The sequence below is a fragment of the Malaclemys terrapin genome, chromosome 2 (genome assembly GCF_027887155.1).
Source record: "Malaclemys terrapin pileata isolate rMalTer1 chromosome 2, rMalTer1.hap1, whole genome shotgun sequence".
Lineage (NCBI taxonomy): Eukaryota > Metazoa > Chordata > Testudines > Emydidae > Malaclemys > Malaclemys terrapin.
The window spans coordinates 40,279,639-40,292,205 of record NC_071506.1 but is presented as its reverse complement, the minus strand read 5'-3'; the positions used below and the strand labels follow the sequence as shown (position 1 = coordinate 40,292,205).

General features: G+C 40.4%; 1 protein-coding gene across 3 annotated transcripts in view; it reads left to right on the top strand.

Annotated features, from left to right (window-relative positions):
* POP1 (POP1 homolog, ribonuclease P/MRP subunit) overlaps positions 1 to 12,567 on the top strand; it is a 46,500-nt gene that overhangs the window by 8,937 nt on the left and 24,996 nt on the right. For 2 of the 3 annotated variants that reach the window (XM_054016835.1, XM_054016834.1), the window contains exons 4-11: positions 4,409 to 4,584; positions 5,431 to 5,679; positions 6,238 to 6,325; positions 6,718 to 6,905; positions 9,182 to 9,432; positions 9,581 to 9,674; positions 10,633 to 10,744; positions 11,265 to 11,384. In XM_054016835.1, coding sequence (XP_053872810.1) covers positions 4,409 to 4,584; positions 5,431 to 5,679; positions 6,238 to 6,325; positions 6,718 to 6,905; positions 9,182 to 9,432; positions 9,581 to 9,674; positions 10,633 to 10,744; positions 11,265 to 11,384 — 1,278 coding nt within the window. The remainder of the gene's footprint in view (positions 1 to 4,408; positions 4,585 to 5,430; positions 5,680 to 6,237; positions 6,326 to 6,717; positions 6,906 to 9,181; positions 9,433 to 9,580; positions 9,675 to 10,632; positions 10,745 to 11,264; positions 11,385 to 12,567) is intronic. The other variant, XM_054016836.1, reaches the window with a different exon arrangement.

Genomic DNA, 12,567 nt, shown 5'->3' with positions numbered 1-12,567 from the left:
GCTCAGTCACAGCCGCTGCTGCCAAAATGCACGTCTGTCTCATCCGAGCACAAGACGACCGTCACACGGCTGTCGCCTGCGTGCAGATTTGTGACTAAACACTTCAAGAGATCACTCGTCCAGCACCGCAGGGCTTTGTGCGGGTGAGAGTCCTTAGACCGAGGCCTGCGTATGAAATCTTTAACGTGGGGAAACCCATGTGCAGACGGTAACCACATGAAACTTGTGGAAAACCCTGACCCAGTGGCGAGGAGATCCAAGACAACCGGGGGAGGCCTTGCTCTCATCCGTCTTCACAGTCAGAGAGTACTAAAAGGTCCTCTATATGTGCCTGATCCACCATTAGGGTCTTGTGAAGTTTGGACTGTGGTTAGTCAGGAGCCTCGCCTCAGAGCTGCTTGCCAAGAGGGACCCTACCAGGAATATGAAAGTTCCGGACAATGTAGCTCTGAGGGTCTTTAGCACACACAAACCTCTCCACCATAACAAGGTTGCAGCCCATCAGAGAGGGATGGACCTGGGTAACTTACAGACAAAGCTGGAGTGGTTCCAAAAGCACTGCCTCGGGAGGATCAGCTGGGAAGACCGACACACTAATGTGTTCTCTCTGCAGCCAACATCAGCAGTATAGAAGTGCAGGTCATGAAACACCAACTCCACTGTGTGCGTATGCCTGACGCTCGCCTCCCAAAGCAAGTCCTCTTCTCTCAGTTAAATCAGGGAAGAAGGACTCCAGCGGAAGCACTTCAAAGACATACTGAAAGTACTCCTTAAAAAGGGAGGCATCAACTCAACAAACGGGGAGGATTTGGTGCAGAACAGAACACAGTGGCACCATACCATACACCAAGCCACAGCTCACTTTGAGAACAGACGTGCTTGTGAGACAGAGAAGCAAAGGAGGAAAGAAAGGGCACAACAGTCCAGCCAACAACTGTCTCCTCCAAGATTACACCTGTCACTTCTGGGGGGGGGGGGAGGGGGGAATCTGCAGGGCATGAATTGGGCTCCTCAGCCACTTAAAAACCCACCCCAATGAACCCCCTTGGCAGACATCATCCTTGCATCAGGAGATAGCTACACATACCCTGTGAGGTTCTGCCAGTGGTGTACAGTGTAAACATTGCCTTAATGTAATCAGTGAGTCTGTTTGTTATGCTTATCACGTGGGCAGGTGGTGTATGTGTGCATTCGGTACAAGGAGCTCCTGGCCCTCAGAGACTGTGTATGGGCTTTGGCGGCCAGAGTGGCTGAACTGGAGGAACTAAGGGAGACCGAGAAGTACATAGATGAGACTTTCCAGGACACAGTAGAATGGTCCCACCCTGAGTCTGACAGTCTCTGCTGTTGAGGATGAAAGTCTCAGAGGGAGAACATCCAACTGGAGCTGAGGGAAACAATCCCAAAGTTGGGACCCTCCTTCCAGATGATGATGTGGTATCCTCTCGCACTGAGGATACCTCTCTGGGGAAGGGAACTCCAGTTATTAGGAAGAGACAGGTAATAGTTAGCTGGGTTTGCGATGACCGGTGGCTTGCCTGCCTGGTGCAAAGGTTGCAGGTCTCTCGAGACATCTAGGTAGACTTATGTGTAGGAAGGAGCTGGTAGCTGTGGTACATGTAGGTACCAATGACATGGGGAAGGATAGGAGAGAGGTCCTGAAGGCTAAATTTAGGCTGCTAGGTAAGATTGAAGTCCAGAACCTCCATGGTAGCATTCTCTGAAATGCTTCCAGTTCTATGTGCTGGGCTAGTTAGACAGAACTGTGGGGTCTCAATGCATGGATGAGACAGTGGTGTAGGGAGGAGGGGTTTAGATTTATTAGGAACTGGAGAAACTTTTGGGAAAGGGGGAGCCTATACAGGAAGGATGGGCTCCACCTAAACCAAAATGGAACCAGATTGCTGGCACTTAAAATTAAAAAGGTCATAGAGCAGTTTTTAAACTAAGGGCTGCGGGGAAGCTGACAGGTGGGAAGGAGCCCATGGTTTGGACAGAGACATCCCTTAGGGAAGGAACTATTAATGGAGATTCTCTGTGTCCTAGTAAGGAGGAGAGGATGGAAAATGGGAAAAAATACGGGTAGGATCTGATATGAGAGTGTCCCATTCAATTACATCAAGTAATGGCAGACAGCTAAAAAGTGACACGTTTTTAAAGTGCTCATATTCAAATGCTAGAAGTCTAAATATGAGTGAACTAGAGTGCCTTGTATTAAATGAGGATATTGATATAATAGGCGTCACAGAAACTTGGTAGAATGAGGATAAACAATGAGACACAGTAATACCAGGGTACAATATATATCAGGAGGACAGAACAAGTCATGCTGGTGGGGGAGTAGCACTGTGTGTGAAAGAAAGCATAAAAGAAAATGAAGTAAAAATCTTAAATGAACCAAACTGTACCATAGCATCTCTATGGATAGTAATTCCATGCTCAAATAAGAAAAGAGCAGTAGGGATATGCTACCGACAACCTGACCAGGATGGTAATAGTGACTTTGAAATGCTCAGGGAGATTAGAGAGGCTATAAAAATAAAACTCAATAATGGGGGATTTCACCTATCCCCATATTGATTGGGTACATATCACCTCAGGACGGGATGCAGAGATGAAAGTTTCTTGGCACCTTAAATCACTGCTTCTTGGAGCAGCTAGTCCTGGAACCCACAAAAGGAGAGGCAATTCTTGATTTAGTCTTAAGTGGAACACAGGACCTGGTCCAAGAGGTGAATATAGTTGGACTGCTTTGTAAGTGACCATAATAATATTAAATTTAACTTGTGGCGGAGAAAACACCACAGCAGCCCAACATGGTAGCATTTAATTTCAGAAAGGGGGACTGCGCAAAAATGAGGAAGTTAATTAAACAGAAATTAAAAGACAGTGCAAAAAGTGACTCCCTGCAAGCTGCATGGAAACTTTTTAAGGACACCTTAATAGAGGCTCAACTTAAATGTATACCCCAAATTAAAAAAACAGAACCAAAAAAGTGCTATCGTGTCTAAACAACAAAGTAAAAGAAGCAGTGAGAGGTAAAAAGGCATCCTTTAAAAAGTGGAAGTGAAATCCTAGTGAGGAAAATAGAAAGGAGCATAAACTCTGGCAAATGAAGTGTAAAAATATAACTAGGAAGACCAAAAAAGAATTTGAAGAACAGCTAGCCAAAGACTCTCGAAATAACTAAAAAATAAAAAATTGCTAAGTATATCAGATGCAGGAAGCCTGCTAAACAGCCAGTGGGGTCACTGGATGATTGAGATGCTAAGGGAGCACTCAAGGACGATAAGGCCATTGTGGAGAAACTAAATGAATTCTTTGCATCGGTCTTCACGGCTGAGGATGTGAGGGAGATTTCCAAACCTGAGCCATTCTTTTTATGTGACAAATCTGAGGAACTGTCTCGGATTGAGATGTTAGAGGTGGTTTTGGAACAAATTGATTAATTAGACAGTAATAAGTCATCAGGACCAGATGGTATTCACCCAAGAGTTCTGAAGATACTCAAATGTGAAATTGCAGAACTACTGACTGTGATTTGTAACCTAGCATTTAAATCAACTTCTGTACCAAATGACTGGAGGATAGCTAATGTGCCGCCAATTTTTTAAAAGGGCTCCAGAGACGATCCTAGCAATTACGGGTCAGTAAGCCTGACTTATGTACCATGCAAATTGGTTGAAACTATAGTAAAGAGCAGAATTGTCAGACACAGCTGAACATATGTTGGGAAGTCAACATGTTTTTTGTAAAGGGAAATCATTCCTAACCAATTTACTGTTGACCTCCTGAAAGAAATCTAATAATGTGGACAAGGGCAGGGCCGGCTCCAGGCACCAGCTTACCAAGCAGGTGCTTGGGGCGGCCCCTCCGGAGAGGGGCGGCACGTCCAGCTATTCGGCAGCAATTCGGCGGACGGTCCCTCACTCCTGCTCGGAGCGAAGGACCTTCCGCCGAATTGCTGCCGCAGATCGCGATCGCAGCTTTTTTTTTTTTTTTTTTGGGCTCTGAACACTCAAAACAAATTATATAAATTCTATTTTCAGTTAAATTAAATGTGATCTAAGGAAAATATTCAGCAAGGCTTTTAGAATCGTGCTGCGTGACTGTTTTGGTTTCTGCTGAGAACATCAAAATACTGAAAAACTATTTCAGTAATAGGGTACAACTATTTGAGTAGCTTACTAAACAAAACAAAAATTAATATTGTAAGAGTCATTAGGGAGTTATGGCAACAATATACTAAAATTCCATAGTTACACAATTTTAAAAGTGCAAACTTTATTATGCAAAGCTTTTGTATCTGCATGTGTTACAAAACAAAATAAGCAAAAGGTGAGCCTCTCATTTAATTCTGTTTCCATTATAGCACCTCTGCATGTTTTGTTTTGTTTTTTCATTTCAGCATCTACCTTTGCTCAAGCCCGTGCTGCTGAAATCAATGCTATGTTGAAGGCAGTTACACAGAAATCTTCCAATTCGTTAGTTTTTCAGACTCTGCCTAGGCACATGCGAAGACGAGCCATGAGTCACAATATTAAGCGCCTACCTAGACGGCTCCGTGAGATTGCCAGAAAAGAGGTACAAGGTCACTTACAGCATTTGGTGTCTAAATATGACTGTTCTACAAACCATCGTTTGGTTAATTTTAAATAATGTTTTGTCTGTTTTTTTCCCTTTCTGCTTTTAGTGTGTGCATGGTTCCTCAAATGTATTGTTACTACCATTGCCAAGCCTAGTATTCCTAATGTGTATTCTGTGTAATGTAAGGGTGACTGACTAACCGGCAGTGAAATGCACGGTAGCCCTCAACAATTGCTTTAAAGCAATTAATTATTTCTTTAAACAAATCTGTATTTGATAAAATGGCTGGTTCTGAAATCAAAAGATCTTGTCACTGCAAAGATTCTGAACTCTGAATATAATTTCAAGTAATTTTTTTCCAAAATACAAATGTTCATACTAATTTATTATGTTGTATTAAATACACAGTCATGAATAGTGCAGGACTCTCTATTCAACTCTGGTGCACTTGAAGACTGATTTTCAACACCCTCGGTCTTTCTGTATATTAGTTATCAATGTGCAGTATATTTGAATTTTTGTGCAGAAATTTGGACAATAGGCAATCAAACTCACCTCCCCCTCCCCCGATAAAATTCTAAAATTAACTTTTAACCTCAATGTTCTTGGGTGAAGACTAGCAGGCTTTGGTTTTTTGTAAGTGTGTAAAATGAGATTTCTCTCCCCAAAATTAAAAAAAATCTTAATGATGAGCAGTAAATCATATTATATACCATATGTTTAAGCTATAAATGTGTTAGCAGTGTTCAATGTCCTCTAATCTAGAACAGCCATTCTCTTCTATAGAAACTTGTGCTTTCAAGCTTGCCACTGAAAATATCCTCCATTCTCCTGAAAACATAGGCAGAGAAAGCTGTGCATCAGAAAAAAGAGCATTCAAAGAACAAGTGCCGAAAAGCTCGAAGGCGTCACGTAAACCTGGTGGTGGAGTTTAATCGCAGGCAGAAGAAGAATATTTGGTTGGAAACACATATTTGGCATGCAAAGAGATTTCATATGGTGAAGAAATGGGGATATTGCTTAGGAGACAGACCCACAACTAAGAGCTATAGGGCTTGCTACCGAGCCATGACAAAACACTGCCTTCTTCAGGTATCATGATTGCAACAGTTTCACTTACCTTGCCAAGATGATTAAGCAGTTTACCTTTAAATTATAATATGTCTCTCACTAGAGCACTCTTGTAGGGAAGCATGTATAATGATTTACTAGCTATTAATATTTGATGTTACAAAATGTCTGTGAGGTGGAGAATGATTGGTGGGAAAGAGAATGAGGCAAACAGACTTTATGTCACCATAAAAGCTAGGAAACTAATCCCTAGGATAGCGTCTCAAACAGGGTGTTCTCAATGGCAAACATTGTCACGGAATTTGTTTCCTCTGTTGGTCTAACCTGAGACCATTTGGGCCTTACATAAGAAATGCTTGCGGAATCAAAACTGGCAATTTAGCAAAGGATGTCAAACCTTTTCTTTTAAATAAACAATACAGAGTAAGCAAAATTCAAATTACTATGTGTCTTTGACTTTAATGTTAATTATTTAAGCTCTTGTGTCTGATCAAAGTCTTGAAAGTTATCTATGTAGCATCTCCTTATCAGAGTTTGTTTTTAAACGTATTCTAACTTCAGTATCTTCTGTTATTTCAGGATTTATCATATTACTGTTGCCTGGAGCTGAATGGAAAAGAGGAAGAGCTTCTGAAGGTGCTTGCTCGGATGTGTAGTATAGATACAGGTAAAACTTCCATAAATATTTTTAAATGAAACTAGGCTTATAGAGACTAAAATTTGACTCATGGTGCAGAAAAATGCAGTACAATAAAAATACAGTATAAACTGAATCCTTGTTACAAAGCTACTACAGAGCTCTGGTTATATTAAGTATTTGAAAAATCATTCTGTGGAGATGACTGGAGGAAAGTAGTGAGTACTAGAGCTGGGATAGCTTATAAGAGTCTTGTTAGAATCTCAGCTGTCAGTTGGGAGAGTTTTTATGTCTTTTTACATCAGGATCAGGCCTTCTGGGTTGCAGCTTCTTGCTGGTGATCCATTTGTAGAAAGGTTTTGAAATAGACGATGTTTTGTGTGGGTTTTGTTTTGTTTTTATGTGCATATGTTTTTCTCCAGGACCAACTTTTGCAGCTGTGCCTTGTCTGTCTGGAAGGCTCCAGGGCTCTCTGGTCCTTTACCGTGCAGATCGCTACCCTGAGGATTTGCTTGGTCCTATTACTTTCATTTGGAAACCCAAGGATGGGTCTGGTATTACTTCTGAAACTAGACAGCTGTGGATCTGGACACATCCATCCCTTAAGCAGGTATATCTGGTGGTTGTTTTTTTTTTTTTTTTTTTTTTTTTTCCCCTTCATAGTTGAACTTCAGGCTTTTTATCTCTCTGAAATCTTCTCTTGGGGAAATCTGAAATGCAGTAACATTTGGGAAAGCTGGATGTGGTATATGGGCACACAAAGAAAAAGTAAAACAATTACATTAATGGGATTTAATAAGTAGCTTTTGAAGCAGCTTGGGCTTTGAGCTTTGATAGTGAAATAAACTTTTCCCAGAGTTTCCCAGACAGGATGACAGTTCTATAATTTCTTACTGTGGTCATGAGGTCTCAGGTCTTGAGAAAGTATAATCATGAGATGTGTGTATGGGTAGGGAACAATGGATCATAAGTCAAGTGCAGGGAAATGGCCAGGCCCTAATGGCCAACCCTAGCTGTTGACTTAAATTAAGGGAGTCAGAATCGTTTTGGTGGTGTAGCCATTTCCTGTTAGAAAAGCATCTGAACTTGTGGCTGTGATAAAGAACCAGTACCCAAGGAAGGAGGGCTGCAAGAATGGACCAAAGGTCAGACTGGCCTCACTTGACCAGGATTGGACAATGCGGTTGGGGGTGTGAAACTTCTGTTCCCCTGATTCAAATCAGAAGATTGTTGGGGAGGTCCTGTGGATAAGGATTGCTGGGGAGGGGTGGGGGGTGTGTGTGTGATATAATAGCATGTGTGCATAAGCCCCTACTACAGGTTCAATGCAAATCTAACCTCTAATGATCTGTGGTAATCTTGGGTACATAAATATTCTAAACTTCCCATTGTTTCCAGAAAGGAAAATATAAACTAAGTAAACTACATAGAGACTATAAATAAGCTATTTAATCATTGGTGTTATGTTAACATGTGATTTGATTGCTGACTGTGTTCATGCAATGATTTTACCAATTGTTGATCTCAAGTTGTTCTCTTTTTAGTTAATCAATTGTAATTTGTATTAGTCAAACCAAGGAGTTAAAATAATTTACACTGTAATCTCAATTTTCATATTGTGTAGTACTTTAGGGAAGTACAATACATTAATTAACTTTGTAGATGTGTTTGCTGTTGAACAAAAACCATAAAACGAAGTTGTTGTTTGTTGTTTTGTGTTTGGTTTTTTTTAAGTGGCAATGAAGCTTAAAAACAACCTTAATTAAATTGACTTTAAATATCAATTAAGCATTTGACTCAGGTCCTGAAAACCCTATAATTACTACCCTATTATTACGAATTATAAATGTTGCTGATCTTGCACAAAAACTAAGTTCTTACTAGAACTATTTTCTCTATTCCTTCTGGCTTGTTGCAGTGTCTCCTAATGCAATGGTTAATTGTATGCTTGAAGACGGTTTTTCCCCGCCTGTAACAAGCTGAGCTAGGAACATCTTTATTGTAGATTTTTGTGGTCTGGCATTTAACTACATAACCTAAAATTCTGTAATTAGCACACATTCTTTGTCCAAAAAGTCATTGGAGCAGAGGGACTGGATCCTGAATCTTTCACCTTTCAAAGGAGTGTTCTAGCCACCAGACTAGAGAGTTGTTGTCATGCTTACTGGGGGGGGGTGGGAAAGAGCAATTCATTGATTTATCCAGACTGGAACAGCTTCAACAAGAGACAGGGAGTCCCACTTCAGACTGTTGCAAAGCCCAGTGGCTAAAGCGCTTACCTTAATGGTGGCCAATCCCAGTTCAGGTCCCTTTTTCCCCCCACTGGTGGAGAGGAGACTTGAACCAGGGATCTCACATCGGTACCCTAACCACTGGGCTAAACATTATGATGGAGGTTTTCTTCTTTCTTACCCCAACCCAGCATTTTATGTATGCTTCTCTACAACAGCCTGATCCAGTAGTTGAGGTCTGAACGTGCTTCCAGATCAGGCCCCGCAGGCAAGTTAGGTGGAAGAACACCTGTCTTCTCTCAGTTTGTGCATTGCTCTGAAGCTTAGGTATCTGGACACCTGGTGTGGCCATGCAGTGCACGTGCTCGGAGGCAGAAACATAGGTACCCGGGGAACTTTCACTGCAAAAATGTAGGCAGCGCCAAGTGAGTTTAAGTGCCTACAGGGTTTGAGGGCAGCTGAGCAGGGGCTTTATGAATTCCAGTGGGGCCTGATTCTGGGATTTGGACATGTAAAATGGCAGTGAGGTGAATATAGCCCTTATAAGGAAGGTAAAGCAGCACAACATAATTATAAAACTGTATCTTAGATTTGTATCTTACAAATAAATTGCTAATTTTGCTAATGCAAACTCCAATATTATTTGTTTCCTTAGGACATACTGACTGAGCTAAAAACAGTCTTTCAGTGTTCAGAGCCTGTAGAAACCTGTTCCCCTGAACCAATTGTCACATTGCTTCAAGAAGAAAAACAAACAGATGTAGCTATGATTGTTGGCAAGAAAAGGAAGAGGGAAGACAATGAAGGAGAAAAAGCTGTGCCAGTGAAAAAAATCATTGGTGATGGAACCAGAGTTCCACTTCAGCCATACTGTTGGACATCACAGACTACTGGCGTTGTGATCAGGTACATTTGTAGTACCAGAAATTATTAACCGTAGAACTTGAAATTAGCTAGAATCTCTGATTTAAAATCCTGTTGACTAATGTGCTATTCATACAAACTGCATGAATGAACACTTAAAGTTTCACTTCTGAATTTTTATCTTTTTCAGTGATTTGACCATGGAGATTCTCCGATATCGGTTGATTGGCCCGCTCTCGCACTGTGTCCTTACAGAAGCACTGAAAACTGCTTCTATTCAAACTGTAAGGAAATCAGCAATTTACACGTCTTGTGATGCACAAGCTATACCACTAGAATAGTAATACCAGTAATTCATACTTAGACTTTTTAAGACCAGAAGGGACCATTAGATTATCTAGTCTGACCTTCTCCTTCCTATCACAGGTCATTACATTTCATCCAGTTACTATCCCTGTCTTGAGCCCAATAACTTGTATTTGACTAAAGCATACTTTCCATTCAGGTATCTTATTTGGGGGCTCCTGAAGAAATCAAGCGTAAAAAAATAAAGCCAACAAAACTGCGTTGCTGTGGAGCAAGCACTCAAGTTTTGAGAATAGTCGTGTATTACATTCTTAAGCTGGCCAGGCAGATTCGAGGTTCACTCTGTCATACTGTAGACTAGTGTTTCTCAACCAGCAGGTTACCACCCCTAGAGGATGTCATGAAAGGCAATCAAAGGGGTTGCGAGCCATTGAAAATTAGTTAAAATCTAAAGCAAAAAATGTTTTCATGCACACCCTTACCCTTTAAGGTCAAGTATTTTCTTGAAACACACAAACAGGCTTACTGTTTTTCTCTTATTTTTAACATACTTTTTTTTTTATAGTAAACATAAAGGGGGGGGGGGTCACAAATCTCTGACATGAATAACGGGTCACCAACCTAAAAATGTTTGAGAAACACTGTAGACTGTTACTGATTCTTCAGTTTTGGGTCAAAGAATTAAATTGGCTGTTTTTTTGCTGAAAGAAGACTGGAAAATGCAGTATTATAGGAATTAAACTCCAGTTTCCAGTTTAGATATCAGTAAAAATGGAGTTTCCATTCAAAATTTGAGGAGGAGGAAAAGCATGTTTTGTGACAATTATCTGATGTACATATACATACAAACGCCATAGAAAATTAAGTCGGCATTTGGATCTACAAAACCCTTCAGGGGCCACTTAGCATCCCTCACAGGAAATCATTGTTTTCCAGGAGATGGCAGATGCAGAAACAGAACTTAACAACTGGTGGGTAGAAAACTGCAAGAATTCTGAGAAGGTGTCTCTTCATCAACGTCAAGAAGCCATCTTCGAGTTGTTGCAAGGTATGTAGTAGGGGATTTGAGGAAGGAAACATAGAAATCTTCAAACTATGATACAGTTTAGTAACTGACATGGTACACAACTAACATTTCTAACTCTGTAGAAAAGTCTCGTGCCTTTTATTTCCTCTGAAAAAGTTGATTGACATTTTGTATGTTTTTAAAAAAAAGCACATGGAAAATTCAGTTGTCCTCTAGAGTTACTGTGCCAAAATTGGAGAATAAATTCAGTCATTAAAGTGTGAAACAGTTACTTCATTTCTGCACTAAGTGCAAATCTTGATGTAACCTTAACTAACATTGCTACTGTTGTCTATCCACAATATTGGGTGTCTATTAAACTATTAGTGATTCTTCAAAAATATATATTAAACTGTATGTTGCCTCTCAGGCTTGCAAAGGTATCCGATCCCAAGGCAAAAATATATCAAGTAAAGAATACAGAGAAGACTGTTTCAGTTCATTGTTTTTTTCCTGTTGGTAATGTCTGTTTCACGGTGACATGCATTTGTGTATTTTAAAGGCATAAGCTCTCCATCAGAAATTGCAGCAGGTACAATACTGGGCCTGACTGTTGGGGATCCTCGAGTGAATTTGCCAAAAAAGAGGTCAAAAGCCATGCCAAATCCAGAAAAATATCAAGGTAAAGAGTTTAATTCATATTGTTACCCTAATAAAACAAAATAGGGTATGAGATCCAATTTATCCCCTGCACTTTCTGTTATTTCCACTTAGTCTACCCTTCTGTGTATTGCATGTTGTCATTCTTTCCTGATGACACTCAACTTCCAAACACTTTTTTTTTTTTTTGCTGCATGTGAGAACAGAAACTGCTTGAAAACTATTTAGCTTTAAGGATAGCAGTTGTAAGGAAGGGACTTGCACCAAAGCTGGTCTTGTGCTCTATGGAAGCCTCTGTCTAACCATACAGATGATCCAGGTTCGAATCCTGGCAAGGCCAACCAGGTGCTAAAAGTTAAGGTGTAATGCTGCAAGTTTCTGTTCTGCTTTGATCATAGTGGCACTGCTTGTATCTGTACAAGAAAAGATCTAGTGTTTCCACTTTAAACTCCCTGTCTGCTGGAGGTTAAAACTCAACTGCAAAAGCTTATTACTTGAGAAAAGGGAACTAATGAAGTCAGACAGGAAAAACACAAAGCACACTTTATAATCTAACATATCTGTCTTCATAAGTTTATTAAAATGATGTCACAGTAGTCCAGTATAGACTAATCTGAGTATCTCAAAATGAAAGCAGTTGCATACAATGGGAACTATATACGTTTAGTAATATGTAGGCATGTTGAGTTAAGGAATAATAAAATATTGCTATGGTGGTTCTGTCCACTTAGGGGAACATAGCAGTAAGCTAGCTAATAGCAGAGAATAGGAAAACTATAGGGCCCCAGAGACTTGGAAATCTTTTCTTTGATGGACTTCCTCCAGAATATTACTAAAACAATCTTCCCTTCCTGTCGCTTAGACTGTTACCCATTCCATCCACAAACCTTCCATGGAAAATTCAGTCTTCATCTGGTTCCTGTCAGGGCTGTACAAAACTCCCTTCCTACCTATGTCTGCTGTCTTCATTCCACAAGCTTTCCCTTTGTATCAGTCTTCCTTTCTACCTCGTGTGCCTGGAACAGTCTACCTCGTTTACCATTTTGTCGACCCTTTTTTTCATTCACATCCCTTTTTAATATGTTGCTGTATCCCTGACCCTTACTATATTTAAAAAAGTGAAACCAAGTCAGCTATACACAATATGGATCAATTAACAAAAAAGGGTTTGGAAAGGCAAGGGATTTAGTTGTTCTGAGTGGCCA